We start from the raw sequence: 26,303 nt of genomic DNA on the forward strand, positions 1-26,303 counted from the left end.
CAACTCTTTGCGACCCCATTAAGTGCAACATGCCAGGCTTCCCTGTCCATCACCAACTCCTGGAGCTTACTCAAACTCATGTCCATCAAGTCAGTGATGCCATACAACCATCTCGTCCTCTACCATCCCCTTCTCCTCTCACCTTCAATCTTCCCCAGCATCAGGGACTTTTCCAATGAGTCACTTCTTCACATCAGGTGGTCAAAGTATTGGGGTTTCAGCTTCAGCATCAGTCCTTCCAATGAATATTCAGGACTGATTTCCTTTAGGACTGACTGGTTTGATCTCCTTGCAGACAAAGGGACTCTCAAGAGTCTTCTCCAACAACACAGTTCAAAAGCATCAATTCTTCAGCATTCAGCCTTCTTGATGGTACAACTCTCACATCCATACATGATTATTGGAAAAACCATAGCTTTAACTAGATGGAACTTTCTTGGCAAAGTAATGTCTCTGCTTTATAATATGCTGTCTAGGTTGGTCATAGCTTTTCTTCCAAGGAGCAAGTGTCTTTTAATTTCATGGCTTCAGTCACCATCTGCAGTGATTTTGGAGCCTAAAAAAATAATGTCTGTCACTGTTTCCACTGTTTCCCCATCTATTTGCCATGCAGTGATGGGACCAGATGCCATAATCTTAGTTTTCTGAATGTTGAGTTTTAAGCCAGTTTTTTCACTCTCCTCTTTCACTTTCACCAAGAGGCTCTTCAGCTCCTCTTCACTTTCTGCCATAAGAGTGGTGTCATCTGCATATCTGAGGTTATTGATATTTCTCCCAGCAATCTTGATTCCAGCTTGTGCTTCATCAAGCCCTGCATTTCGCATGATACTCTGAATATAAGTTAAATAAGTAGGGTGACAATATACCACCTTGACGTACTCCTTTCCCAATTTGGAACCAGTCTGTTGTTCTATGGCTGGCCCTAGCTGTTGCTTCTTGACCTGCATACAGATTTCTCAGGAGGCAGGTCAGGTGGTCTGGTATTCCTATCTCTTGAAGAATTTTCCACAGTTTGTTGTGATCCACACAGTCAAGGCTTTGGCGTGGTTAATAAAACAGATGTTTTCTGGAATTCTCTTGCTTTTTTGCTGATCCAACAGATGCTGGCAGTTTGATCTCTGGTTCCTCTGCCTTTTCTAAACACAGGTTGAACATCTGGAAGTTCCCAGTTCACGAACTATTGAAGCCCCGCTTGGAAAATTTTGAGCATTACTTTACTAGCGTGTGAGGTGAGTGCAATTGTGCTGTATGATATCCTAAAAAAGGCACAACTATGGAGACAATAAAGGGATCAGGAGCAGACAGGGTGGCGCACACAGGACGTTTCAGGCAGTGAAATTACCCTGGTTGATATGGTAACAGTGGATATATACATTTGTCAAAATCCATAGAATGTACAACACCAAGAATAAACCTTAAGGTAAACTATGAGCTCTGGTTAGCAACAGTGTATCAATATTAGTTCATCAATTATAACAAAGGGGTACCACATTAATGTAAGATGTTACTAATGGGGGAGCCTATGGGGCAGGCTCAGGATCATTTCATGGCAGTAGATGAGGAAACAATGGAAACTGTGACAGACTTTATTTTGGGGAGCTCCAAAATCACTGCAGATGGTGACTGCAGCCATGAAATTAAAAGATGCTTGCTCCTTGGAAGAAAAACTATGACCAACCTAGACAGTGTGTTAAAAAGCAGAGACACTACAAAAGCTGACAAAGGTGCATCTAGTCAAAGCTATGGTTTTTCCAGTAGTCATGTATAGATGTGAGAGATGGACCATAAAGAAAGCTGAGTGCCGAAAAAATAATATTTTGAACTGTGGTGCTGGAGAGGACTGATGAGAGTCCCTTGGACTGCAAGGAGATGAAACCAGTCAATCCTAAAGGAAATCAGTCCTGAATATTCATTGGAAGGACTGATGCTGAAGCTGAAATTTCAATACTTTGGCCACCTGAAGTGAAGAACTGACTCATTGGAAAAGACCCCGATGCTGGAAAAGATTGAAGCCAAGAGAAGAGGACAACAGAGGATGAGATGGTTCGATGGCATCATCAACTCGATGGACATGAGTTTGAGCAAGCTTCAGGAGTTGGTGATGAACAGGGAAGCCTGGCGTGCTGCAGTCCATGGGGTTGCAAAGAGTCAGACACAACTGAGCAACTGAACTAAACTGAACTGATGGGGACAGGAAGTATATGGGGACTCCTGACTATCTGCTCACTTTCTCTATAAATCTAAAACTGCTCTGACAAATAAAATCTATCAATTTTATAAAATCCATGGAACAGTGCACTCTGTTGTAGGCATGCTATATTATGTTGGCCAAAAAGTGTCATAATTTTTCCATAACATCTGGGGGAAAAAATCTGAACGAACTCTTGGACCAATTCAATATTGGTCCAACTCAACAACAAAAGAAAACATGTCTTAAGTGAGGGACATGAAAGCGCTGGTGCTCAACCAGTACAACTTCTGAAGCCTTGAGGGACATCCACAGAGGACCCCTGAGTTTAAGCTACTGAAGGAAGAAGCCCAGATCTGCCCGGTCAGAGGCATCTTTCACCGAGACTCAGCCGTGTAAGAAATTGTAAAGCCTTTCTGGACTTTAAGATTAATTTTAGACTTTGAATTTTAATTCACCCTGACATGAAAAATTTGATTTTGGAGTTTAATTTCTTTGGACTTCCACTTGCAGGGAAATTTAATTTTTGGACTAATTTCTCTCTGGGAAATTCCTAATGGAAAGGGGTTTATAGTCAAATCAGGAGCACCTCTAAGTGACTGGCCTTTTTTATTGAATTATCTTCAGGCTATCATTTAACCTCACAGCAGAATCTCTGATGAGCTAAACTGGATCAAGGGACTGAATAGAACTTAGAATGGGAAATAGGGAATGAATTCTCAGCAACAGGTGCAGAGGAGCCTTGAAATCTATGCATTATTCTGGTCCAATTCAAAGCCTTCTGAGGACATAAGTTATAAACTATCCACCACTGGTCCTGAAGGATGGGCAAAGGAAAGATGGTTGGTTTGGGAGAAATGGTCCCAGAGAGGCTGGGAAACCTCCCCCATGATGACTAGTCCCACAAGGAAGGCCACACCCCCACTGACCATACCCTCAACGGTTAAGCTCAGGGGGTGGAGAGAATGAAATGCAAGAAGGTTGCAGGAGCCCATCCTTCCCCAGCCCCACCTCTCCACAGAGGGGCCTCCTGTGCCCACCCTCTGCCCAGCACACACCCCTCCCCAGAGCAAAATTAGCTCACAGGCTAGTGGGTTTGGCAGAAAGAACAGGGCCCGAGCTGCTCACCCTTTCCCCTGACTATTCTTTTCAGACTTATCCACAGGAAGAGAGGATGCTGTGGTCCACAGGCAAACGAGGGTGGCAGCTCTGCCCCAAGGATCAGGGCTGACTGTGGCTGCCAGCCTGACCTCTCCCTGCCACTCACCTGATGGGGGCTCAGCAAGCCTAGCTTTCGGTCTAGCGCCACCCCACACCTGCTCCGACACTCCCCACTGATGCTGACCTTGGGCAAGGGAACAGAACATCACCTGTGTACCCATGAGCCCTAGTGCCTAACAATCTGGCCGACCCTTCACACTACTTCTTTGTTTTCCAACCATTTATATTCATTTTTAAATTTCTTTCCTTCTACTTTTATTGGGTTTGTTCTGTTCTCTTTTTTTTTTTTCTTCCACCAAACCTCCTGAGCTGAACAGTTCAGTCACTCAGTCGTGTCTGACTCTTTGCAACCCCATGGACTGCAGCACGCCAGGCTTCCCTGTCCATCACGAACTCCTGGAGCTTGCTCAGACTCATGGCCATCGAGTCAGTGATGCCATCCAACCATTTCATCCTCTGTCATCCCCTTCTCCTCCCACCTTCAATCTTTCCCAGCATCAGGATTTTTTCCAAGGTGTCACTTCTTCACATCAGGTGGCCAAAGTACTGGAGTTTCAGCTTCGGCATCAGTCCTTCCAATGAATATTCAGGACTGATTTCCGTTAGGACTGACTGGTTTGATCTCCTTGCAGTCCAAGGAACTCCAAACATCGATTCTTTGGCACTCAGCTATCTTTATGGTCCAACTGTCACATCCATACATGACTACTGGAAAAAACATAGACTTGACTATACAGATCTTTGTTGGCAAAGTAATGTCTCTGCTTTTTAATATACCATCTAGGTTGGTCATGGCTTTTCTTCCAAGGAGCAAGTGTCTTTTAATTTCATGGCTTCAGTCACCATTTGCAGTCATTTTGGAGCTCAAGAAAATAAAGTCTCCGACTGTTTCCCCATCTATTTGCATGAAGTGATGGGACCGGATGACATGATCTTAGTTTTTTGAATGTTGAGTTTTAAGGCAACTTTTTCACTCTCCTCTTTCATTTTCATCAAGAGGGTCTTTAGTTCCTCTTCACTTTCTGCCATAAGGGTGGTCTCATCTGTGTATGTGAGGTTATGGGTATTTCTCCCAGAAATCTTAATTCCAGTTTGTTCTTCACTGAACCCTGCATTTCTCATGATGTACTCTGCATATAAGTTAATTAAGCAGGGTGACAATATACTGCCTTGACGTACTCCTTTCACAATTTGGAACCAGTCTGTTGTTCCATGTCCAGTTCTAACTGTTGCTTCTTGACCTGCATACAGATTTCTCAGGAGGCAGGTCAGGTGGTCTGGTATTCCCATCTCTTGAAGAATTTTCCACAGTTTGTTGTGATCTACACAGTCAAAGGCTTTGGCATAATCAATAAAGCAGAAATAGATGTTTTTCTGGAATTCTCTTACTTTTTCGATGATCCAACAGATGTTGGCAATTTGATCTCTGGTTCCTCTGCCTTTTCTAAATCCAGCTGGAACATCTGAAAGTTCACAATTCACGTACTATTGAAGTCTCACTTGGAGAATTTTGAGCATTACTTTGCTAGCATGTGAGATGACTGCAATTGTGCCGTAGTTTGAACATTCTTTGGCATTGCCTTTCTTTGGGATTGGGATGAAAACTGACCTTTTCCAATCCTGTGGCCTCTGCTGATTTTTCCAAATTTGCTGGCATATTGAGTGCAGCACTTTCACACCATCATCCTTTAGGATTTGAAATAGCTCAACTGGAATTCCATCACCTCCACTAGCTTTGTTCATAGTGATGCTTCCTAAGGCCCAGTTGACTTCGCATTCCAGGATGTCTGGCTCTAGGCAAGTGATCACACCATCGTGGTTATCTGGTCATGATCTTTTTTGTACAGTTCTTCTGTGTATTCTTGCCACCTCTTATTAATATCTTCTGCTTCTGTTAGGTCCATCCTGTTTCTATCCTTTATGTGCCCATCTTTGCATGAAATGTTCCCTTGGTATCTTTAATTTTCTTGAAGAGATCCCTAGTCTTTCCCATTCTATTGCTTTCCTCTATTTCTTTGCACTGATCATTGAGGAAGGCTTTCTTATCTCTCGTTGCTGTTCTTTGGAACTCTGCATTCAAATGGGTATATCGTTCCTTTTCTCCTTTGCCTTTCTCTTCTCTTCTTTTCTCAGCTATTTGTAAGGCCTTCTCAGACAACCATTTTGCCCTTTTGCATTTCTTTTTCTTGGGGATGGTCTTGATAACTGCCTCCTGTACAATGTCATGAACCTTCGTCCATAGTTCTTCAGGCACTCTGTCTATCAGATCTAATCCCCTGAATCTATTTCTCACTTCCACTGTATAATTGTAAGGGATTTGATTTAGGTCATACCTGAATGGTCTAGTGATTTTCCCTACTTTCTTCAATTTAAGTCTGAATTTGGCAATAAGGACTTTATTTAGAAAGATGGTCTTAGTTCAGTTCAGTGACTCAGTCGTGTCCGACTCTTTGTGACCCCATGAATTGCAGCACGCCAGGCCTCCCTGTCCATCACCAACTCCTGAGTTCACTCAAACTCACGTCCATCAAGTCAGTGATGTCATCCAGCCATCTCATCCTCTGTCGTCCCCTTCTCCTCCTGCCCCCAATCCCTCCCAGCATCAATCTTTTCCAATGAGTCAACTCTTCGCATGAGGTGGCCAAAGTACTGGAGTTTCAGCTTTAGCATCATTCCTTCCAAAGAACACCCAGGACTGATCTCCTTTAGAATGGACTGGTTGGATCTCCTTGCAGTCCAAGGGACTCTCAAGAGTCTTCTCCAACACCACAGTTCAAAAGCATCAATTCTTCGGCGCTCAGCTTTCTTCACAGTCCAACTCTCACATCCATACATGACTACTGGAAAAACCATAGCCTTGACTAAATGTACCTTTGTTGGCAAAGTAATATCTCTGCTTTTCAATATGCTATCTAGGTTGGTCATAACTTTCCTTCCAAGGAGTAAGCGTCTTTTAATTTCATGGCTGCAATCACCATCTGCCATGATTTTGGAGCCCAAAAAAATAAAGTCTGATACTGTTTCCACTGTTTCCCCATCTATTTGCCATGAAGTGATGGGACCGGATGCCATGATCTTCGTTTTCTGAATGTTGAGCTTTAAGCCAACTTTTTCACCCTCCGCTTTCACTTTCATCAAGAGGCTTTTTAGTTCCTCGTCACTTTCTGCCATAAGGATGGTGTCATCTGCATATCTGAGGTTATTGATATTTCTCCCGGCAATCTTGATTCCAGCTTGTGCTTCTTCCAGCCCAGCGTTTCTCATGATGTACTCTGCATAGAAGTTAAATAAGCAGGGTGACAATATACAGCCTTGACGTACTCCTTTTCCTATTTGGAACCAGTTGGTTATTCCATGTCCAGTTCTAACTGTTGCTTCCTGACCTGCATATAGGTTTCTCAAGAGGCAGGTCAGGTGGTCTGGTATTCCCATCTCTTTCAGAATTTTCCACAGTTTATTGTGATCCACACAGTCAAAGGCTTTGGCATAGTCAATAAAGCAGAAATAGATGTTTTGCTGGAACTCTCTTGCTTTTTTGATGATCCAGAGGATGTTGGCAATTTGATCTCTGGTTCCTCTGCCTTTTCTAAAACCAGCTTGAACATCTCGAAGTTCATGGTTCACGTATTGCTGAAGCCTGGCTTGGAGAATTTTGAGCATTACTTTACTAGCGTGTGAGATGAGTGCAATTGTGCGATAGTTTGAGCATTCTTTGGCATTGCCTTTCTTTGGGACTGGAATGAAAATGGACCTTTTCCAGTCCTGCGGCCACTGCTGAGTTGTCCAAATTTGCTGGCATATTGGTCTTATATAAAAACTGATTATTCATTGATATGTGTATACATCTTAGGTCACCAAGCAGGTATTGCCATATACCTAATCTAATATTACACATTGTTTGACTGTCCTACCTCAAGGTCAGAAATCATTCATGGCCTTTCCCCCAGAAGGCTCAGTGCTCTGCAGTGACCTAAATGGGAAGGAAATCCAAAAAAGAGGGGATATGTGTGTACGTATGGCTGATTCACTTTGCTGTACTGTAGAAACTAACAACATTGTAAAGCAATGCTACTCCATTAAAAATTAATTTTTAAGAAAGATACTTTCTTCATTCCCAATATAAGCATTTAAAGCTGCAAATTTCCCTGGAACTGCCATTTTACTTATTAGTTTTGATGTACAATATAATTTTTTCATTCAGTTTTAAATAGCCATCTCTATATTGATTTCTTTATTGGCCTACGGGAAAATTATAAGTATATTTTAAAATTCAAAAATCCAGCAGTTTGGAGCCTTCTGGGGGAAAGGTAGTGAATGATGATTTCTGACCTTGAGGTATGACAGTCAAAAAGAATGCTGTAAAATTAGATTACGTATATGACAATACCTGCTTGGTGACCTAAGATATATACATGTATCTATGAATAATCAGTTTGTATAAGTTTTAAAGTATACCTGAAAATAATGTATGTTCTCTAAATTGGTTGTACAGGTTTTATAATACCATCTTTCTAAACTGTATTTTATAATATCATCATTAATTTTTTCTGCTTTATCTATCAATTCACTGAGAGAAATGTATCAGAATCTATGATTATAGGTTTGTCAGCTTCTCCCTATAAAGTCCATTAACTAGTCCTTCGTATTTGGAGGTTGTGTCTGTTGGAAGTTCACAGATTGAGGGTCATTTTTCCTAGTGAATTACTCTCGATTATTATTTAATAGGTTTCTTGATTCCCAGCAATGCATTTGCCTTGTCTCTTTTGTCTGATGTTAATACTATTCAGCTACTTTCATTTAACATTTAACATACCTTTGTCCACCTGTTACTTTCTACTCAAGAGGCAGTGGTGGTTCAGACCTCAGCTCTGTCCCTTATGAGCCACGTGACTGGCCAAAGACAACAACATATTTGGTATACTCCAATCCACTGCAGTGTAAATCCATTGGTTCGTAATGATATGAGAAAAAAAAAAAAGGCATTGGAGCCATCTTTGAAGGATACTGGTAACTGTCTGGTTACTTTGAAAATCAGCAAATAAAGGGGGAAACATGCATTATTTTGGCTTCCCTATATGAATTGCATCTCTAGGTAACCAAACAGTTGATGAGGAGAAGTTTCTTTTTAAGGAAGCATTCTGGCTGATAAATGAAGAAGTATTCTAGAAGTAGTATAAGAAGTAACCACGTGTCAGCAGAGATGGGGACACACCACCAGTGACAAAGACTCTTTGTCCCGTACGAAGAGCACGCATCTGCCCTTGCATCTAGATCTCACTCCAGTTTACAGGAGAAACGGGGACGAGAGGAGCACTGCATAAGCCACCACTGAGCCTTGAAACCAAAGTGCAGGCTCTGGGAGGCTCTAGGGGGCCAGCAACTCTATGACTTCAACAAACAAATTAAAATGAAAAAGCAGGGATGGGAAGGTGACGACAACTACAGGTAGAAAGAGACTTGAGAGGCACCTTCCCAACATATGGACCTCAGCTGTGGATTTGAAGAAACTATTAACAATTTTTATGAAATTACTGGGGAAATGTTAACACTGGCTAAATATTTGCTAATATTAAATCATCATTCTTTTTTGAGTGGGATAATATTATTGAGTTTATGTTTCTCAAAAAAAAAAAAAAAAAGATTCTAGGGACTTCTCGGGTGGTCCAGTGTCTAAGACTCCATGCTCCCAATGCAGGGGGCCCAGGTTCAATCCCTGATCAGGGAACTAGGTCCTGCAAGCCACAGCTAAGAGTTTGCATTGCTCAACTAAAGATCCCACATGCTGCAGAGGAGCTTGGCAGGCTACAGTCACTAGGACTGCAATGAGCTGGACATGACTGAAGAGACTTGCACGCATGCTGCAATGAAGATCAAAGACCCTGCATGCTTCAAATAAATAATAAAATGTTTTTAATGGTTGAAGCTAAAAGGCTTTTTTAAAAAAGACTCTACGTTTTTAGATACACATAAGAGAACATCTAGAGATGAAATTATATGTCTAGGATATGGTTCGGATAGCCCCGGTTTGGGGAGGGGTCTGGGTGGGATGTCGTTGACAATCGTCAGAGCTGATTGGCAGGAGCACTGATTATTCATTATGCTAGTTGCTCAAATTCTGTACCTGTTTGAAGTTTTTCATTTTCCAGCATGTTTTAAATAATAAAACTCACAGACAGAGCTCAGCACTGGGTTCTGTGTGTGCCAGACCCCCAGGCTCACCCGCATCAAAGGAGCCATCCTTCTGGATCTGGGCGAGGATGTGCGACAGGGAGGCAGAGCTGGTTTTCCCAGCATCGGCCAGCTCCACGAGCCGCAGTCGTGGTGTGGTCTCGGGTGGGAAGCGGTAGAATTGGAAGGTGAAGTACACAGTCTGTGGCCATGGCGCTGCCTGCTCATCCTGGGGCACCCTGGATCCAACAACACCCCGAGTCAACCAGGCATCCCGGCGGAGAACTGGGCTTTCATCACACGCTTGCAGGGAGACCATGGGTAAGAGACCACCTCCTCCACCCCCACAGCAGCCATACGGTAATGTCTGGGAACCCTCTGGGCATTCCCCCTTCAGGCGTGATGGAGAGCCCTGCCCTTGGGGCTACACCAGCACCCAAGGACTGGGCAACACGCTGTCCATGTTGTAACTAAGGACCATAGGAGACCAGGTAAAGCAGAGTTTATAGCATTTGGAAATGGCTGGGGGTGCATCCCAGCCGGACTGAAACAAAGACATAGGGCATTCCGTAATTGCTAAGACCTGATCATAGGTTTCTGCCGGGTCAGAACCACGTGGAAGCGTTCCCTCAACGCAAGAAATGCAAAAGCCAGGTACAGAGTAACAGATGAAATAATCAAGAATTTACCTGCTAAAGGCAAGAAATTGCAGCACTATCTCATTGCCTTGTAGACAGTCTGATTCTTCCTTCTGAGGGCTGAACTTCACGGGGTCTGTAGGACTCACAGCCTCAGCTGGTTGCTTGTTGGCGTCCAGAATCTCGGGAAAGCCAGCAGACTGCAGCAGCGCCAGGGACGCCCGTGATAGCTTCCCTCCAGAGCTGGAACGGATGGCCCCCTGAGCCAGCCTCCAGGAGAAGGCCGACTGAGGGGCGGGACCTCGACAGTCACCTCTCTGGGAAAGCCTGCTGTTCAGGGAGTCACAGGGTCTTGATGCACAATGCCTGCCTGGGGTCCCTCCCAGACCTGCTCCTCACCTCCTGGTCTGGGTTCCTGCAATGATCGGGGCGTGCACAGGCGTGAAAGGCAGTTCCTGCAAGTGGTCAGCAGCGGACGTTCCCAGGGCTAAGGCTGTCTGGCTCAGGTCAGCCTCCAGGTGAGAGATCCTGCCCTCCAAGGGGAACTCCTGCCAAACACAGTGGGGCCCCAGGTGAGGCCAACAAGAAGCCCCACCCGTAACCAAGGAAGCTGGACGTGGGGCTCATGGATGAACCGCCCCTGCCACATGGCAAATGAAAACACAGGAGGCTCAGCTGCATTGCAATCTCAGGTAAGTGGTAAATAATTTTAGTATAAGCATGTCCTGGGCAATATCCGGGACATACACTAAAAAGTGACTGTTTATCTGAAATTCTAATTCACCTGGGCATCCTGTATTTTATGTGAGTTGAAAAGCAACAAGGAAGGAACCACTGATTTTATGAACAGATCAGTAGCCTGGAAGATGCCTGATGCCTGAGAAGGCAAATTAACATTAAAACCATGTCCATGGAACAGGAAGATGAAACTGTCTCCAGCAATGCAAGGGAGCCTGTGGGACAGAGCCCTCACATGTACAGATGCTCCCTGTCCCCAAGTCACCCAATGCTCTAGGCACCCACCTGCATCCACCTCCCACCTCTGTCTAGGTGAAGACCTTATTGGGATCCAGGATACTCTCTCTAGAGCTGGCTTCCCCAGCTTCTCATTTCATTCAGAAGGAACCCCAAGTGACTTGGTCACCAGTAACAGAAGAGAGATAAGATCTTCCTGACTATATGAGCCCAGGAATATTTTGGAATAAGGCATTTCAGCATGAGGATTTTCAGGTAAGTAATCAACTAGAGCTGCTTTTCTTCGACAGACTTCCAGGGCAAGACTGAGTTTGCAAGTGAACCAGGAAAATCTATGTGGGTCCCCCAAGGCCAGTGGAAGGAAACAGGCCTATTTTGGCCCATTAGCTCCACTGGAATCTGGGGTGGTGAGCTTCACAGATGCCTCTGGCCTCAGACAGGGAGGCAAGCACCCTGGAGAGGGAGCTGGCAGCTTGGATCAGCCTCTAGTTACATCTCCAGGGAAACTTCTCTTTTTCTCTTGTGTTCAGAGGTCTAAGGGCACTTTGTCTTCTCGGATAGGACAAAGGCAGAAATCAAGCCCTGTGGCAGGAACACCTCCCAAATCAAACCCTTGGTCACCAAGACAGATGGTGGAAGATATCTGGAACCTGGAAAGGAGGCAATGTCCAGCCCCCATCCCTATGCCTGCTTCACAGGGACCCCATGAAGGTCTCGGCCACCTCGCCAAGGCCCAGGGCAGCCAGCCAAGTCAGAGACTTCAACCGAGTTGGGAGTCTGGAGCCATTCTCAGGAAGGAGACAGGATAGGGGGAAGGGGCGGGCTACTTACCCCTGGGACCAGGGAGGGCACAGGGCTCCCAGGTGGCTGTGATGAGGGTTTGGCCGAGCGGCGGCGTGGAGCTGGGGATGGTGGGGAAGCCGCCAGCTGGGAAAGCGACAGCTGAAGGGAAGAAAGCTTGGGTGAGATGACAAAAGGCACCCCAGTAACTTTACAGAGCCCCTCCCGCCCTCCCAGCACTGACCCTCCAGGGGAAGGAGGACTCTAGTTGTGGCCCCAGGAGGCAGCAAGGTCTGGGTTCTCCTGGTCACCAGCTGCTCTGACCAGGCACTACGTCTAATTGCTTCTACTCTCATCACCAAGAGCTGCAATTAGGTGATCTCTCCCACACTGCAATGGCACCCCACTCCAGTCCTCTTGCCTGGAAAATCCCACGGACGGAGGAGCCTGGTAGGCTGCAGTCCATGGGGTCGCTAAGAGTCGGGCACGACTGAGCGACTTCACTTTCACTTTTCACTTTCATGCACTGGAGAAGAAAATGGCAACCCACTCCAGTGTTCTTGCCTGGAGAATCCCAGGGACAGCGGGGCCTGGTGGGCTGCCGTCTATGGGGTCGCACAGAAACGGACACGACTGAAGCGACTTAGCAGCAGCAGCAGCAGTATTAATAAAGAAAAGCAAGTGGAGGGGAAGCCAGGTTCTCTCCACTCAGGCTGCAGGTCTGGTCTCTGAATTTCTTTGGGTTTTATCCCCATCCCCGGGCTGAATTCCTCCATGACCCCTTCTGATTCTAACCACCTGTGTTCCTACAACATGAACCCGCCCGTTATGGGATGACCATGATGGCAACTGATATGGGCCCTGGAATCCCCACTCCACCACTTGACTGCCACATGATATGGGCAAGTCACCTAACTCACTTGGTTTTGCCTCAGTCTCCTCACCTGTAAAAGGGGGGTGCTGACCACAGCTAAATCACAGGGCTGCTGTGGGAAAGGACTTGGCATGTACCCAACATGGGGTCAGCCTTCCACAGATGGTACACATATGCAGGGAGTGAAGGTCAATGTGAAAGGCTGATGTGGGGTGGTGAAGGGCCCTGACCCTACTGAAGACCCATCTCTCAAATCCTGTTTATAATGTAGTACGTGTTACAAATGGGACATCTGCCATCAGCAGTGACCATCAGCCCAGGGGTGGCTGTGGTGGTGGCGTGGCGGGTGGTGCTGGTACAGAAAGGACCCAGCACATGAAGAGGTGTTGAGGAAATGGGTGGGGGGGCCTGGGGGCCCAGGCAGCATCTTGGGGCAGAAAGGAATGTAGGGTCGGCTCAGCTCCCCTTGACCCCAGCAACCATCCTGAGCCTCTCCAGCCTCTGGGGGCGGGCGGTGCTGTAATGTGGCCCTCCAGCACTCAGAGGCACCATGCCAAACACTGCAGGGGATATAGGGACAGGCCAGCAGGAGCCGGGAGGCTGCCCCAAAAGTGTCTTCAGGCAAATGCAACATCCACTCTGATCCAGTTTCCAAGCTGCATGGTGCTCGTTAAAGCCCTGTCCTGGGCCAGCCTCGGATACTGAACAATTTGACTTTTCTAGAAAGTCAATGTCCAGGATGGTGCTGGCAGACAAGGTCATCAGGAAGATAAACCACCTCTGACCTAATTCAAACCACGTGGCCAGAGCCACCCCAAAGCTATGGGCAGACCCACAGCCAGCTCAGGATCCCTGAAGGGTGGCTGCACTCTCCCAGACCAGAGGAGGTATCTGCTCTCTGACAGGCCTGCAGGTCAAGGTCCTGTCCCCACCAGCATCAGCTGCTCAGGGTACCTGCCCAGCTGCTGCCCAAGGACGCTGCAGCCCAGCCAGCACCTTCTCCTAGCAGAGAGGTCGGGAGGGCACACCCCAGGGTCTCAAAAGAAAAACCAAGGCCAACCAGTCCTGAACGATCATCAGCCACCAAACGTAACTGCCAGGGAGAACACATTCTGAGTGTGGAAACAGGCCTTCAGCGGCAACCAGAGGATGGTTAACAACCACCGAAGCCACTGCCCCGATAGCCAGCTCTGGGACCTGCTGCAGAGACAGGCAGGGGGCGGCTGAGGACACCCTGGTTGCCGTCCCTGGGGGCCCATCCTCTCAAGCTCGCCAGGATCCTTCCCACCCACACACGTAAACAGGACATCAAGTGTTCTTAAAGATGCCAAGAGGACTTTGCTGCACCCAGAACCTTTAAATATGTGTTTTTGGAATTCTGAAACAGGCCTCTCAGGCCTGGACTTACCCCTGGTCCCATGGGTGAGTCCTGGGGAGCGGTGAGCCCCTGGGACGGCGATGCTGGTGGACCTGCGAGGAAGCACAGGGGGACGGGGAAGGGACACCAAGAGCCCGGCTCAGTCAGGCCTGGCATGCATCTCCCCCGACCCCACCCAAGCGATAACCAGTGCTACAGCCAGGCGCGGCCACCACAGTCTCCCCGCTTGGTGGGCAGACAAGTGCGTGCGTCTGGGGTCACTGCCTGCAGGATGGAACCCGAGCTCACTCCCCACTTCCACAGCCTCCTTCTCCTGCTCCTGTGGGCACTCTGCCTGTGCTCAGGGAGATGTAAGGCTCTCGGAAGGCTCACTCTTCCTTTCACCCTCTCACACACCCCTGCCTTCAGGGGACCGGGTTCTGATGGCTGTCCAGACTGGGACTTCCCCAGCTGGGGCCCACTGGCTGTTTAGTTAAATAAGAAACTTCTACGCAGCCGCACACACACAGCAAATGCCACGGGTGGGGGCTCTGCTCTCGCATCGCTCACGGCCCATCACCCAAGTCTCACTCACTCCAGGGGTGAGAGGGTGGGCATGTTAGTACCAGGAAGAATCCAGGCCAGTCCTCCTCAGGGTCCCCAGAGCGAGGGTGACCCTGGGTGACGCCAGGCTGGTCCCCGCAGTGCCCAAGATGCCCACCTGCGGAGGGAACAGCCGCCCCCACGGCTCCATCTCCACCCGCAGAGCTCGGTCCAGGGCAGGGCCGGGCCGGGTTTGCCTGTGCCGCTTCCACCCCCATCCCGAGCCCCGCACCCCAGCCCAGAAGCCCAGGCATCGCTCGAGTCCCAGAAACCCCCAGCCTCTCGGCACTGAGCTCGTGTCTGGGGCCACCACCACCTCGCCATCATCCCGCTCACATCACGTTTCTCTCGCCTTCACCTGCCAGTGCCACCGCCTCCAGCCCGCCTGACCCAGGCCCACACGGCCAGGGCACTTCTCACCCACCTGAAGGCCCAAGTGTGACCAGACACCTGTCTGAGGTGACCTGCCCGGTTCCCCTGAGGACCACACCTGCCTCACGCACCACAGTCCCCTTCACGGGGACCTGACTCTGGCCGCTGCATGTGGACACCACCCTCTCTTGAACTTCAGGACATCCTGAGAAATCACGGCCTCCCCTAGGTAAGCAGCCCTGCTCCAGTCACTCCCACGTGGCCCTGAGGACCCAAGTTTAGCCCTTCCTCCCTCCCCTGTGGTCTCTGCTGCCCACGCCGCTGCACAAGAAACCATCAGAATGGCTCACGTGCTCCTGAAAATGGAAGCCCTGAAACAAAAGCCGGTCCGTCCGAGCGTGGAGCCTGGAAGCAATTAAAAAGCGGGAGGTCGACGGGTGCGTTGTGATGTGGGACTTGCCGAGACAACTGCTTTGCCAGGCACACTGGGCAGCTCAGGGCCCCGCAGTCTCAGGAAGGGCTGAGTCAGCGATTTCATACCACCCGCGCCAGTCACGATAGGGTCGGTCACGCTGTGCAGGACACAGAGAATCTCACGCTTGCAGCTGCAGCCACTGTGCCCGCCTGAAGATGAATTTCCTGACAACCAATTACTTCCCAGTCAGCCTCCACTCGCTGAAAAGTGCTGTGGACAGAAGCTAAGGTGTCTGGTCCTCTCTCAAAGCTCAAATGCCCTACACCTGACTAAAAAGGCCACGAAGGGGCTTGCAACCTGCCCCGAACCTGGGCTGTCCTCGTCCCATAGAGTCACACAACTGCACCGCGCACTTCTCTGCACTGGCCCGGGGGGGTAGTGTGTAGACTATGCAAGTCTGAAGCCCACTCATACTCCAGGGCGAGGGGGACTACTTTTCAGTTCAGCCCTTCTCGTGAGTAGAGTGAGTGGGCAAGCATCACAGAGAGACAGAGAGTAAGTGCACAGATACGTGAGTGCCCAGGTACTGGGCTTGGCAACATACTCCAGGCTGGAGCAGGCAGAGGCCTCACCACTGTCTTCCCTGGAAAGGTTAGGGTGGGGGAGTCCCCATGCATGACTACCAGCCAGGAGCCAGCCCTGCGTGAGAGACAGCATTAAAGCCTTTTGCCCCGTGTTACAAGCTTCCTTCCAGAGAACACTTTTGCATGAATACAGCTGTGTATTTGGCTGGGGGTGGTGGAGAGGGGGCTGGCAGGGCGTGACGAAGGGGGTTTGTGGAGGAAAACGCTGCCCTGCAGACAGACCTACTTGTGCTTAACCTAAGGGAGAGGCAGTTGTTGTTTAGCATCCGTGGCAGCTGAGGGCCAGGTCCTGGACCAGGAGGGTGGGGGTCTGGGGATGTTCCAGGATGGGGCCGAACAGCTGGCTCCAAGGGTAAGGGGATGGAAGGGGTCATCAGAGCCAAAGACACAATCGCCATGATTCAAATAAAAATTCTGAAAAATAGCTTTCCCCATCAGACCTTGAAAATAAAGGATTATTGAGTGTTTCATGGTACCTGAGACACTAAGAATTTACAAGGCAGACCCATTTGAAAGGCCTTTATTCCTAATTATTTGGCCTTTGAAATAATTTGAAATAACTTGAAATAATTATTTGGCCATTCTCTTGAAGACTTTGATCACAGAAATGGAGGAAGTGAGTAAAGTCTAGGAAGACATAACAGGATGCTGGTTGATGCAGCAGGCATGGGTCTCTGTGCTGAAGGAATCCAGACCTCAGGAGGCCGAGAACTGGAAGTGCCCCACCTGGTTAATCAGGCCCTAGAGTGGTGAGGAGTGCCAGACGTGCCCAGAGCCCTAGACTGAGCCACCTTCAAGGCCCAGACTCAGAAGCCTGGGCTCTGAGCCGCTCATTGATGGTCTCCTGCAGAAAGCACCCTCAGAGAGCCAGCCCTGACTTCCATCCCTTGGGTGACATCTTTTGCTCTCCCCACTGCTGCCTCATCTTTGGATGACACGTACCAGGGCACAGAGAGGATGCTCCCGAGGGTGTCACCAGCACAAAAGTCAAGAATCTAACTCCTTATTACTCTGGGAAACACCATGATTACATATTGTCAATGACCCCTTCTGCTTTTATATCTATTAAGCGAATGCACCAAAATTCCGACACCACGGGAACATTCAAAAGCAAAATGTGGGTCAGGGAGATGCCGAGTTCCAAAAACTGGAGACGGAGGGCCCTCTAGTGGCCCTCTAGTGGCACCCTCTCGTGCAGGGTGATGAATGGACCTTTGGTCCCTGGTAATTTTGCAGAAAGAATAAAAAGGACAATTCATCACAGGAAGCCAAAGCATCTCACTTAAAGTGACAGCCGCATATCATTAAGATTTCCAGAGGAACCATATAAGTTGGTAAAATATTGAAGCAGGAGAAGTTTCCATCATCAGTTAAACACCAGCAGATATTTGTGTCTTCTGTATTAGGTCTTGGGAGGCAGTGTTTTCAAATGTTTGGAACCTGGGGTGAAGGCGATCACATTAATGTGACTTGAATGCAGCGATAAATCCAAATTAAATAAACCAAATGTCCCATCCGTGCAGATCTGCTGGTCCCCAAATGAGAGCTGAAAAGCAGACAACGCTTCCACAGAGTACCTGCGCCAGAGCTCGATTCCTGAGCTCCCAGCAGCACAGGCATCCCCTCCTGTGTGCTGAAAACAAGGCAATAAATCTCTGGGGAAAGAACTAAAGGGTGTGCACCCAGCACCTCTGAATCCCAGGACGTCATGCTGCGACTCAGTGAGCCCCACACACGGGAATAACACCCTTGGCCCGTCAGCCAGAAAGAGGCTCAGATCATCTTGAGCCCATAGCTAGCTGCCTTGTGGGGAAGCCCTTCCTGGGGGGTGGGGAGGTGTCCCCTGCCGCTTGAACTGCCACAGCGCTCCCTGGAGCCCATGCCCTGCTCTGTGCCCAGCGGACCCTCTGCAGGTCGAGGTGGTGAGCTTCCAGAGGACAGGCCAGGTCCCACGGGCAGGAACTCTATTCAATTGAAGACGGGGAAATGCAGGGAAACCTGGTTACAGCTGGAAGGCAACCTTGTGGTAGAGGCAGCTGAGCTCAGGGAAAGACACAGGACATGAAACTAGGCCCTCGATCCATCGGGTGGCCACCTGAATTCACCCTCTCTTTGAGAGCAGGACCGAGAGATGGTTTCCCTTGGGGGATCACCCTCCCAGCCCTTAACCCTGGGGTCAGTGGGGCTGGAAGTCTGAGCCATCCCAACAAAGTGTGTGACCCAGGACAGATGGCCCCTGCCCACATCCCAGTCATTCAGGGTAAAGACAGGGGATGCAGCAGAGTGGGAGACTCCATCTCAGGACTTTGACTGGAGAGCAGAAGTTCTTCATGCTGGGATTCCTAAGCCCAAGGATGACACAGAAGCTCCCAGAGCCACCCTGTAAGGAAACCCTGCCAGGAAGGAAGCCAACAGGGAGAGCTAGAGGGCAGATGGACGGGGTGCGGGAGACAGACAGACACACCAAGTCTTCACCACATCACTCAAGTGCCAGGATATAGCCAAGTCTCACACGCTCAACAACAGCCATCTCTTCCTATGCTGTATGTATGTTCCATTGGTTCTGTTTCTCTAGAGAACCCTGACTAAATGCTCCTTTTACCCACCTTGTTGCTGTTGTTCAATCACTAAGTTGTGTCCGACTTTTTACGACCCCATGGTCTGCAACAACCCAGGCTTCCCTATCCTTCACTACTTCCTGGAGTTTGCCAAATTGACCCCCTGGTCAAATTTGACCCACAATCTGTGCTTATAAATAAAGTTTTATTAGAACACAAGCATGCTCATTCATTGACACACCCTCAATGGCTTTCACCAGCAGATGAGTAGCCATGACAGAGATCATCTGGCCCACAAAGCCTAAAATATTTCCTATCTGGCCTTAAAGTCTGCTGACCTCTGCCAGAGATGGAGCTCAAATATGCAAAGAGAAACATAAATCCTGAACCTAAGTTAATCAAATCAGGACAGGCGTAACTGTCAAGCTGCCCACCCACCATTCTCTATCTTATTCTCTAAGAGGAACAATAGCTCACCCAGCTCCTCTTCCAAGGAATTCTCCTGGCAAGAATACTGGAGGGGGTAGCCAGCCCCTTCTCCAGGGTATCTTCCTGACGTAAGGATCGAACCCAGGTCTCCAGCATTGCAGGAGGATTCTTTACCGTCTGAGTCACCAGGGAAGCCCCCTTCCTTTTAGACCAGGTTCATATTCACAGCAATTCCGTGAGCAGAAAGGACAGGGAATTCCCACGTATTCCCTGCCCCACAGACACACAGCTTCCCCCACCATCAACACCCCACACCAGAGTGGGACAGCATTCTTTTTGCTGGTCTTTGTTTGTTTATTGTCTCTTTTTAAAAGGTGACCTCTATGAGGACAGGAGCCTGGAAGTGTACCTGGACATCACAGATTCTCAGTAGGGTTTTCTGAATGGATGGGGTGCAGGGGTCAGTGCTGAGCAAACCTATGCAAATAAACACTCCCTCACTTTCTCTCAAAGTGGTTAATAAAAAATGCTGGGAGCAGGGCCAACACCAAGCTCTGTAGCCGGGCAGGAATCCACTTCCCTGGATGGCAGCACAGGCATGGGTGTGTATCCATCAAGGACTCTGGAGTCAACAGTAAGTCTGAGCAAATGTTGCGTTTGCTCGCGATCTGGTGGTTGCCTTGTTTCCACTGAGATTTGGGATCTGTATTTATGTGGTTGAGAGAGGTTATGAACATGTGGCCGCTGCCCACCGATGCTGCCAGCTAGGAGGATGACAAGATCAGTGTGGCTGACAGCCACTATGAACCATGTGCCCCGTTTCCAGGCAGTCCTGTGCACCCTGACCAATCTTCACTCATCTGACCCTGTCTACAATTCCTGACAGCCTCTGCCCGTTTTTCTTTCCAGTTGTTTATCTCCTCCTTGTTGATCTTTCCATCATCGTTCTTCTTTCTCATCTTTTCATTCCTTCAATTAATTTTTAATGGTTTTACATACTGCAAATATCTTTCAGTCTGAGGAACTGCTTTTTAACTTTGTTTATGGAATCTTCTCTCTTAGAAAACTTTCTTTATATGTTAACATAATCACATTTCTCAATCTTCTCTTTTTGGTTTACACTTTATCTTGTTTAATGAAGCCTTCCCAACCCCAGGGTCATAAAAATATTCTCCAATTTCTTCCTAAGACTCAAGTGTTATTTTTCATCTAAATAGTCCTTTCATCCATCTATTTTATAACAGAGGACACTGAGGGACAGACACATGAAGCCACCAGCCTAAGATCATCCAGCTGGCAAGTCTGAATTGTCTTCAAAGCCACTTACATGCCACTGTGTGTCCAGTTCCTTTCAGAAACCGCCACAGTTTCAGAACCCAGAACCCAGGTGTGAAGGTTCAGACATAACAATATGCAGAGACCTATCAGCATCGTGGCTGCTGTGCAGCACCCACTGTCCAAATAGACCAGCTCACCCCCCCATCCCCAAATCGGGGCACAGGTAGGTCGTTCCTGCACTGCACCCATGAAACACGGAGGCCTTCTGAGCATCCTCATCCTGGCCCCATGTCACAAGGACTAGTTCCTCTCTGCAACAGGCACCTAGAAATGGCAGTTCTCTGCTGTAAGGTATTAACTGTATACATGCATGCGTGTGTGCTCAGTCGCTCAGTCGTGTCCGACTCTTTGCAACCCCATGGACTGTAGCCCACCAGGTTCCTCTGTCCATGGGATTTCCCTAGCAAATACTGGAGTGGGTTGCCATTTTATCCTCCAGGGGGTCTTTCCAACCCAGGGTATTAACTAAACACTACAACGTTGCTCTTCAAAGTGGTCCCTCCCGGTGTGGTGGGAGGTCCTCTTTTCCCAAATTTTCAACCTCATGCTGTCATTCAGCCAGCTCTTTCCAATACAAGGGAAATGAAATGGGTTCTCATTTTAATTTTTATTTCTCTGATTACTAGTGAAATTGAGCACTTTTTCATACATTTTGGTCATCCTGGTTTCTCCTCTGTGAACTCCCTTTTCATATCCTTTGACCATTTTTCTGTCTATTCCTCATTGATTTGGGACAGCTCTTTTTATCATTTTTCCTCTCTCTAAACTTCTAATTAAAATTTCTAAAGTTCAGTCTTGTAATCCACCCAGAATTTATGGTTTGTTATTGTTGTTGTTCAGTCACCAAGTCATGTCTGACTCTTTGCAACCCCAGAGACTGAAGTATCGCAGGTTTCCCTGTCTTTCACCATCTCCAAGTTTGTTCAAATTCATGTCCATTGAGCCGGTGATGCCATCCAAACATCTCATCCTCTGCCACTGCCTTCTGCTCCTGCCTTCAATCTTTCCCAGCATCAGGGTCTGACCTACTTGCAGTCTGAGGTATGGTTTGTATACAATAAGAAATTGGGATCTGATTTTCTATTTTCCACAAGGACAGCCAGTCCAATGCTGTTAACTGACTGGTGTCCCTTACTCCCGTGGTGGGCGGCATAATAGCAATCCCCCAACCCAAAGCGCCCACATTCTAATTACCAGAACCATGACTATGTTGTAGTAACACTGCCAAGGGAACCAAGGTTGCAGATGGAACTAAGGTTGCTTATCACCTGACCCTGAGATGCAGAGACTGTCCTGGATGGTAGCGGAGGGGGTAGGGGTGCAGTAGGCAATGCAACTATGACAGTCCTGATGAGAGAAAGGGAGGCAGGAGGGAGAATCAAAGAGAGATTTAAAATGTAACTCTGGGACTTCCCTGGCATTCCAGTGGCTAAGACTCTGAGCTCCCAGTGCAGGGGGCACCAGTTTGATCCCTGGTCAGGCAACTAGATCTAGCATGGCATATGGCCAAAAATAAATAAATTAAATAAAATGTAACTCTGCTGCTTCTTAAGATGGAGCAGGGGCGAAAGTGCAGCTAGCCCCTGGGAGCTGGAAAAGGCAAGGAGACAGATTCTCCCCCAGAGCCTACAGCAGGAACACAGCCCCAAGACCTGGATTTCAGCCTGTGAGACCTCTGGACTTCTGATCTCCAGAAATGTGGGATAATAAGCTCATGCTATTTTAAGCAACCAAGCCTGTAGTAATTTGTTATAATAATTAAAGGAAAGCAATATGCTCTTTATCTATAATTTGTCATATATCACACTTTTTATCTTGTCCCGTTATCTACTGATCTGTGTCTGTAGCAGAATCACACTGTTCTAGTTACTATAATTTTACGCTAAGTCTGCAAGTCAAGAAAGGGGAAGCCTCTCTTCCTCACAGTTGCCTTGGCCATTCTTGAATGGACTTCCCTGGTGGCTCAGGGGTAAAGAATCTGCCTGCAATGCAGAGACCCGGGTTTGATCCCTGGGTTGGGAAGATCTCCTGGAGAAGGGAAAGGCTACCCCCTCCAGTATTCTTGCCTGTAGAATCCCCGTGGACAGAGGAGCCTGGTGGGCTACAGTCCACAGGGTCGCAAAGGGTTGGACACAACTGAGTGACTAAACACACACATACACATATGCACACATTCTTGAATATGTAATTTTTTAATTTAAAAAGAAAAGAATATATCTTAAAAGAAAATAAATGTAGTGCACAGCAGAGATGCTTTCTAGGGAGAGGGCGTGAGCCAAAACTCAAAATCATGAAGCAATGACATAGTCAGTGAATCACACGCAGCACAAAGCAGCTAGGAAAAGCTTCGAAACCACTGGACTTATCACCCCTGGGGTGGAGGATTTCAACAGCCTACAAACTGTCAACAGCAGGCAAAAACTTTACTTCTGACCAAATTCATTCTCCTGACTGAAACAAAAATTATTTAACTAACAAAATACATAAGACAACAGTTTCAATGACATTGAATTCAGGCAAGAAATGGTCCTAAGGAACTGGAAACAAAGTAAGCCCTCCGATGGTCCCAAAATTAACATGTTGAGTGATTTTGCAGATTGCAGTGCAGGAAAGGGAACGCAGAGCACAGTGGACCCCTGATTGGAAGGCCGGGCTAAGAGTTCAAGGAGACCAAAGAAACTGAAGTTTGCAGGGCTGAGCACAGACAGAAGGGCACAGAGAGGGAACTCCAGCCACTTACAGAGGGTCCCTCTAGGATTCAGGAGGTCACTGACTGCGAAACTACCCAAGGATGGGGAAAGAATCACCCCCAAAATTAGAGGGACCATTACCCTGTGCTCATGGGGCCAGAAAGAGGCCATTCTCACAGACTGGTAAACTTCATAATTCAAGGACATCAGGCAAAGTACTGAAGGAGGTCTTCTCACTTAGTGAGGAGTAATTAGCCCTAGACTAAATAAATGCTCATGGGGTCCCATCTCACAACTCTTAAAGGCAAGGCCCTAAATGACCAAATAATTTCCAAAGTTCAGAAGTGTTTACCAGCTACCTAGACTTCCCTGCATGTCCAGTGGTTAAGACTCCAGGTTTCCACTGCAGAGGGAACTAAGAGCCCACATGCCATGGGGTGTGGCAAATATATATATATATTTGTCAACTATAAAAATATTTAGCAACCAAAAGGAGAAAATTCACAATAACTGGAATCCAATCAAAAGTTATTGACCATAGAGAAGCTGGAAGATACAATCCAAATCAGGACAAAAATCAATCAATCAAAACTAATGCACAACTGCCCAAGATTTTAGAATTGGCAAACAAGGATATTAAAGTAGTGACAAACTTTGTAATGTTATCTCCAGATTCTGGTACCTTGAAACTAAACCTAGTTAAAATGAGAATTACTATATGGGTCATTTCAAACAGGATAAAATACTGGAATTTTAATTTTAATTGTTGCACAGGCCTAAGTTCATCTACCTCTGCCTTAGGAGAGAAACAAAAAAGCATAAGTTTGTCAGTAGTTATACCTATATTTCACTTCTGGAGATAAAAATGACAATATCTGTGAGGAAAATGCACTGGGTGGGATTCATGGCAGATCAGATGCTGCAGAAGAAAAGATGAGTGAAGCTGAAGATGCAGCAATACAAAGTATCTAGGACTGGAGCACAGAGAGAAAAGACCACAAGTAAAAGTGAGCAGAAGCTCAGCAGGGTGGGACTTCCCACAGCTTTGCCACCTGATAAAGGCATGACTGGGAGCCTCAAGGGAGAAGAGAGAGGAAGACAGAGAAAATAATTGAAGAAGGAATGATCAAAATTGTCCCAACTTTGATTTAAAAAAAAAAACAGAGATCCAAGAAGTTCCATGAACACCCCCAAAATTAGCTAAAGGACCATTTGGGGAAACAAAGGTAACAGCACACTAGGCTTTAAATCTCCTCCAAGGGACTTCTCTGGAAGTCCACGCTCCCAATGCAAGGGGCCCAGGTTCGATCCCTGGTCAAGGAACTAGATCCCGCATGCTGCAACTAAGACCCAGTGCTGCCAAATAAATAAATAAAAATAAATATTTTAAATAATAATAAATAAATCTCCTCCAAGCCCTGCATGAAAACAGACAGGGAAGCTGGGAAAACAAACACAGAGCCCCCAAGCCATGCCGAAAGCCAGTCAGGCTGGAGAAGCCAACAGGGTCATCCTGTCCTGGCTGACAGTTAATTCAATTAGAAGGCCTTCACGCAAGCTGTCTGTTTCTAGTGTCATAACTACACCAAAGTTCAACACGTGAAAATTCCTTTCCAGAAAAAGTACTTATTATTTTTCCATTAATGATAGCTGTAGAGGTTTCTTCCCTAAGAAAATGATCTCTTCAGGTATTTCTAAGGACCAAAGTAAACTATATTTATTATTTTGAACTGCATTTATTACATTTCACTACTGTCCTTTTGGGCTTCCCAAGTGGCGCTAGTGGTAAAGAACCTGCCTGCCAAAACAGGAGATGTAACAGATTTGGGTTCGATCCGTGGGTCGAGAAAATCCCCTGGAGGAGAGCATGGAAACCCACTCCAGTATTCTTGCCTGGAGAATCCCATAGACAGAGGAGCCTGGTGGACTACAGTCCATAGCGTCACAAAAAGTTGGACACAACTGAAGCGACTTAGCATGCACAGCACGCATTATCCTTTTGAATAGCTTAATTAAAAACCAAAATAATCATGTTTATATCAAGTCAGAAAATGCACATATTTTATAATTTAGGATACTATCTTTATTTCACATTAACATTTCTTAGAGGTTGGCATTTGTTTTATTTTTAAATTGTAATTGTGAATATGTCAAAGAAAGGAAGATACTAGAGTTAAAGAAGGGAATAGGTTTGACCTTTTGGTATTTTTTAACTATGTATTCTATACTTTCAATGCATTTAACTTTATCCAATAAAATTGTAAATTCATTCTAAACTAACTCTGGTGGAAAACACATGCCTGCCACCCACCATTCCAGGGGATTCTGGCAGATATTCTGGAAACTTCTCAAGTACAAGCAGTGCTGTACATTTCAGTACCACTTGTGTGTGTGTGTGTGTGTGTGTGTGTGTGTTAGTCACTCAGTCGTGTCTGACTCTTTGCAACTCCATGGACTATAGCCCGCCAGGCTCCTCTGTCCATAGGATTCTCCAGGCAAGAATACTGGAGCGGGTTGCCATTCCCTTCTCCAGGGGATCTTCCTAACCCAAGGATCGAATCCAGGTTTCTGGCATTGCAGGCAGATTCTTTATCACTGAGTCACCTGGAGAGCCCATCACTTACATAAGATGTAATTATACCTGAGAACATTCTGATAAGCACAAAAAACTGGAAAGAATAAAACAATTAAAAACAGCAAATGCACTGCCTTTTTGAGGAAAAAGGAAAATGCTTAATAATACAGTTTGTCCCGAAGCAATAAACTATCAAGTTTTGGTATCTGAATATTTTTAAACATCTCAGAAAATCCTGGAGGACCATGAAGATGAAGGCCAACACATTGAGTCCCAGGACAGAGACACAAGTGTGCTGCTGCCACCAACTGTGAGATTAAATTCAATGAGACCAGTTTCCAAAAACCAGAATCTCAACTGATAAAAAAGTCACTCCCAAACAACAGACTCACTGGCGCCTTTGCACAGCATCCAGGACCTACTGCCCGAGAGACACTGGACAGCCCTCCCTAGATACCCAGCAGCATCCATCAGAGGA

At 47.2% G+C, this 26,303-nt stretch overlaps 1 protein-coding gene across 11 annotated transcripts in view; it reads right to left on the reverse strand.

Annotated features, from left to right (window-relative positions):
* Positions 1-26,303, reverse strand: part of NPHP4 (nephrocystin 4) — a 139,947-nt gene that overhangs the window by 41,518 nt on the left and 72,126 nt on the right. For all 11 annotated transcript variants that reach the window (XM_044942913.1, XM_044942911.1, XM_044942912.1 and 8 more), the window contains 5 exons: positions 14,253-14,314; positions 12,022-12,132; positions 10,615-10,763; positions 10,267-10,458; positions 9,629-9,816 (listed from right to left, as the gene is read on the reverse strand). In XM_044942913.1, the coding sequence (XP_044798848.1) occupies positions 9,629-9,816; positions 10,267-10,458; positions 10,615-10,763; positions 12,022-12,132; positions 14,253-14,314 (702 nt within the window). The remainder of the gene's footprint in view (positions 1-9,628; positions 9,817-10,266; positions 10,459-10,614; positions 10,764-12,021; positions 12,133-14,252; positions 14,315-26,303) is intronic.

The sequence above is a fragment of the Bubalus bubalis genome, chromosome 5, assembly GCF_019923935.1.
Source record: "Bubalus bubalis isolate 160015118507 breed Murrah chromosome 5, NDDB_SH_1, whole genome shotgun sequence".
NCBI lineage: Eukaryota > Metazoa > Chordata > Mammalia > Artiodactyla > Bovidae > Bubalus > Bubalus bubalis.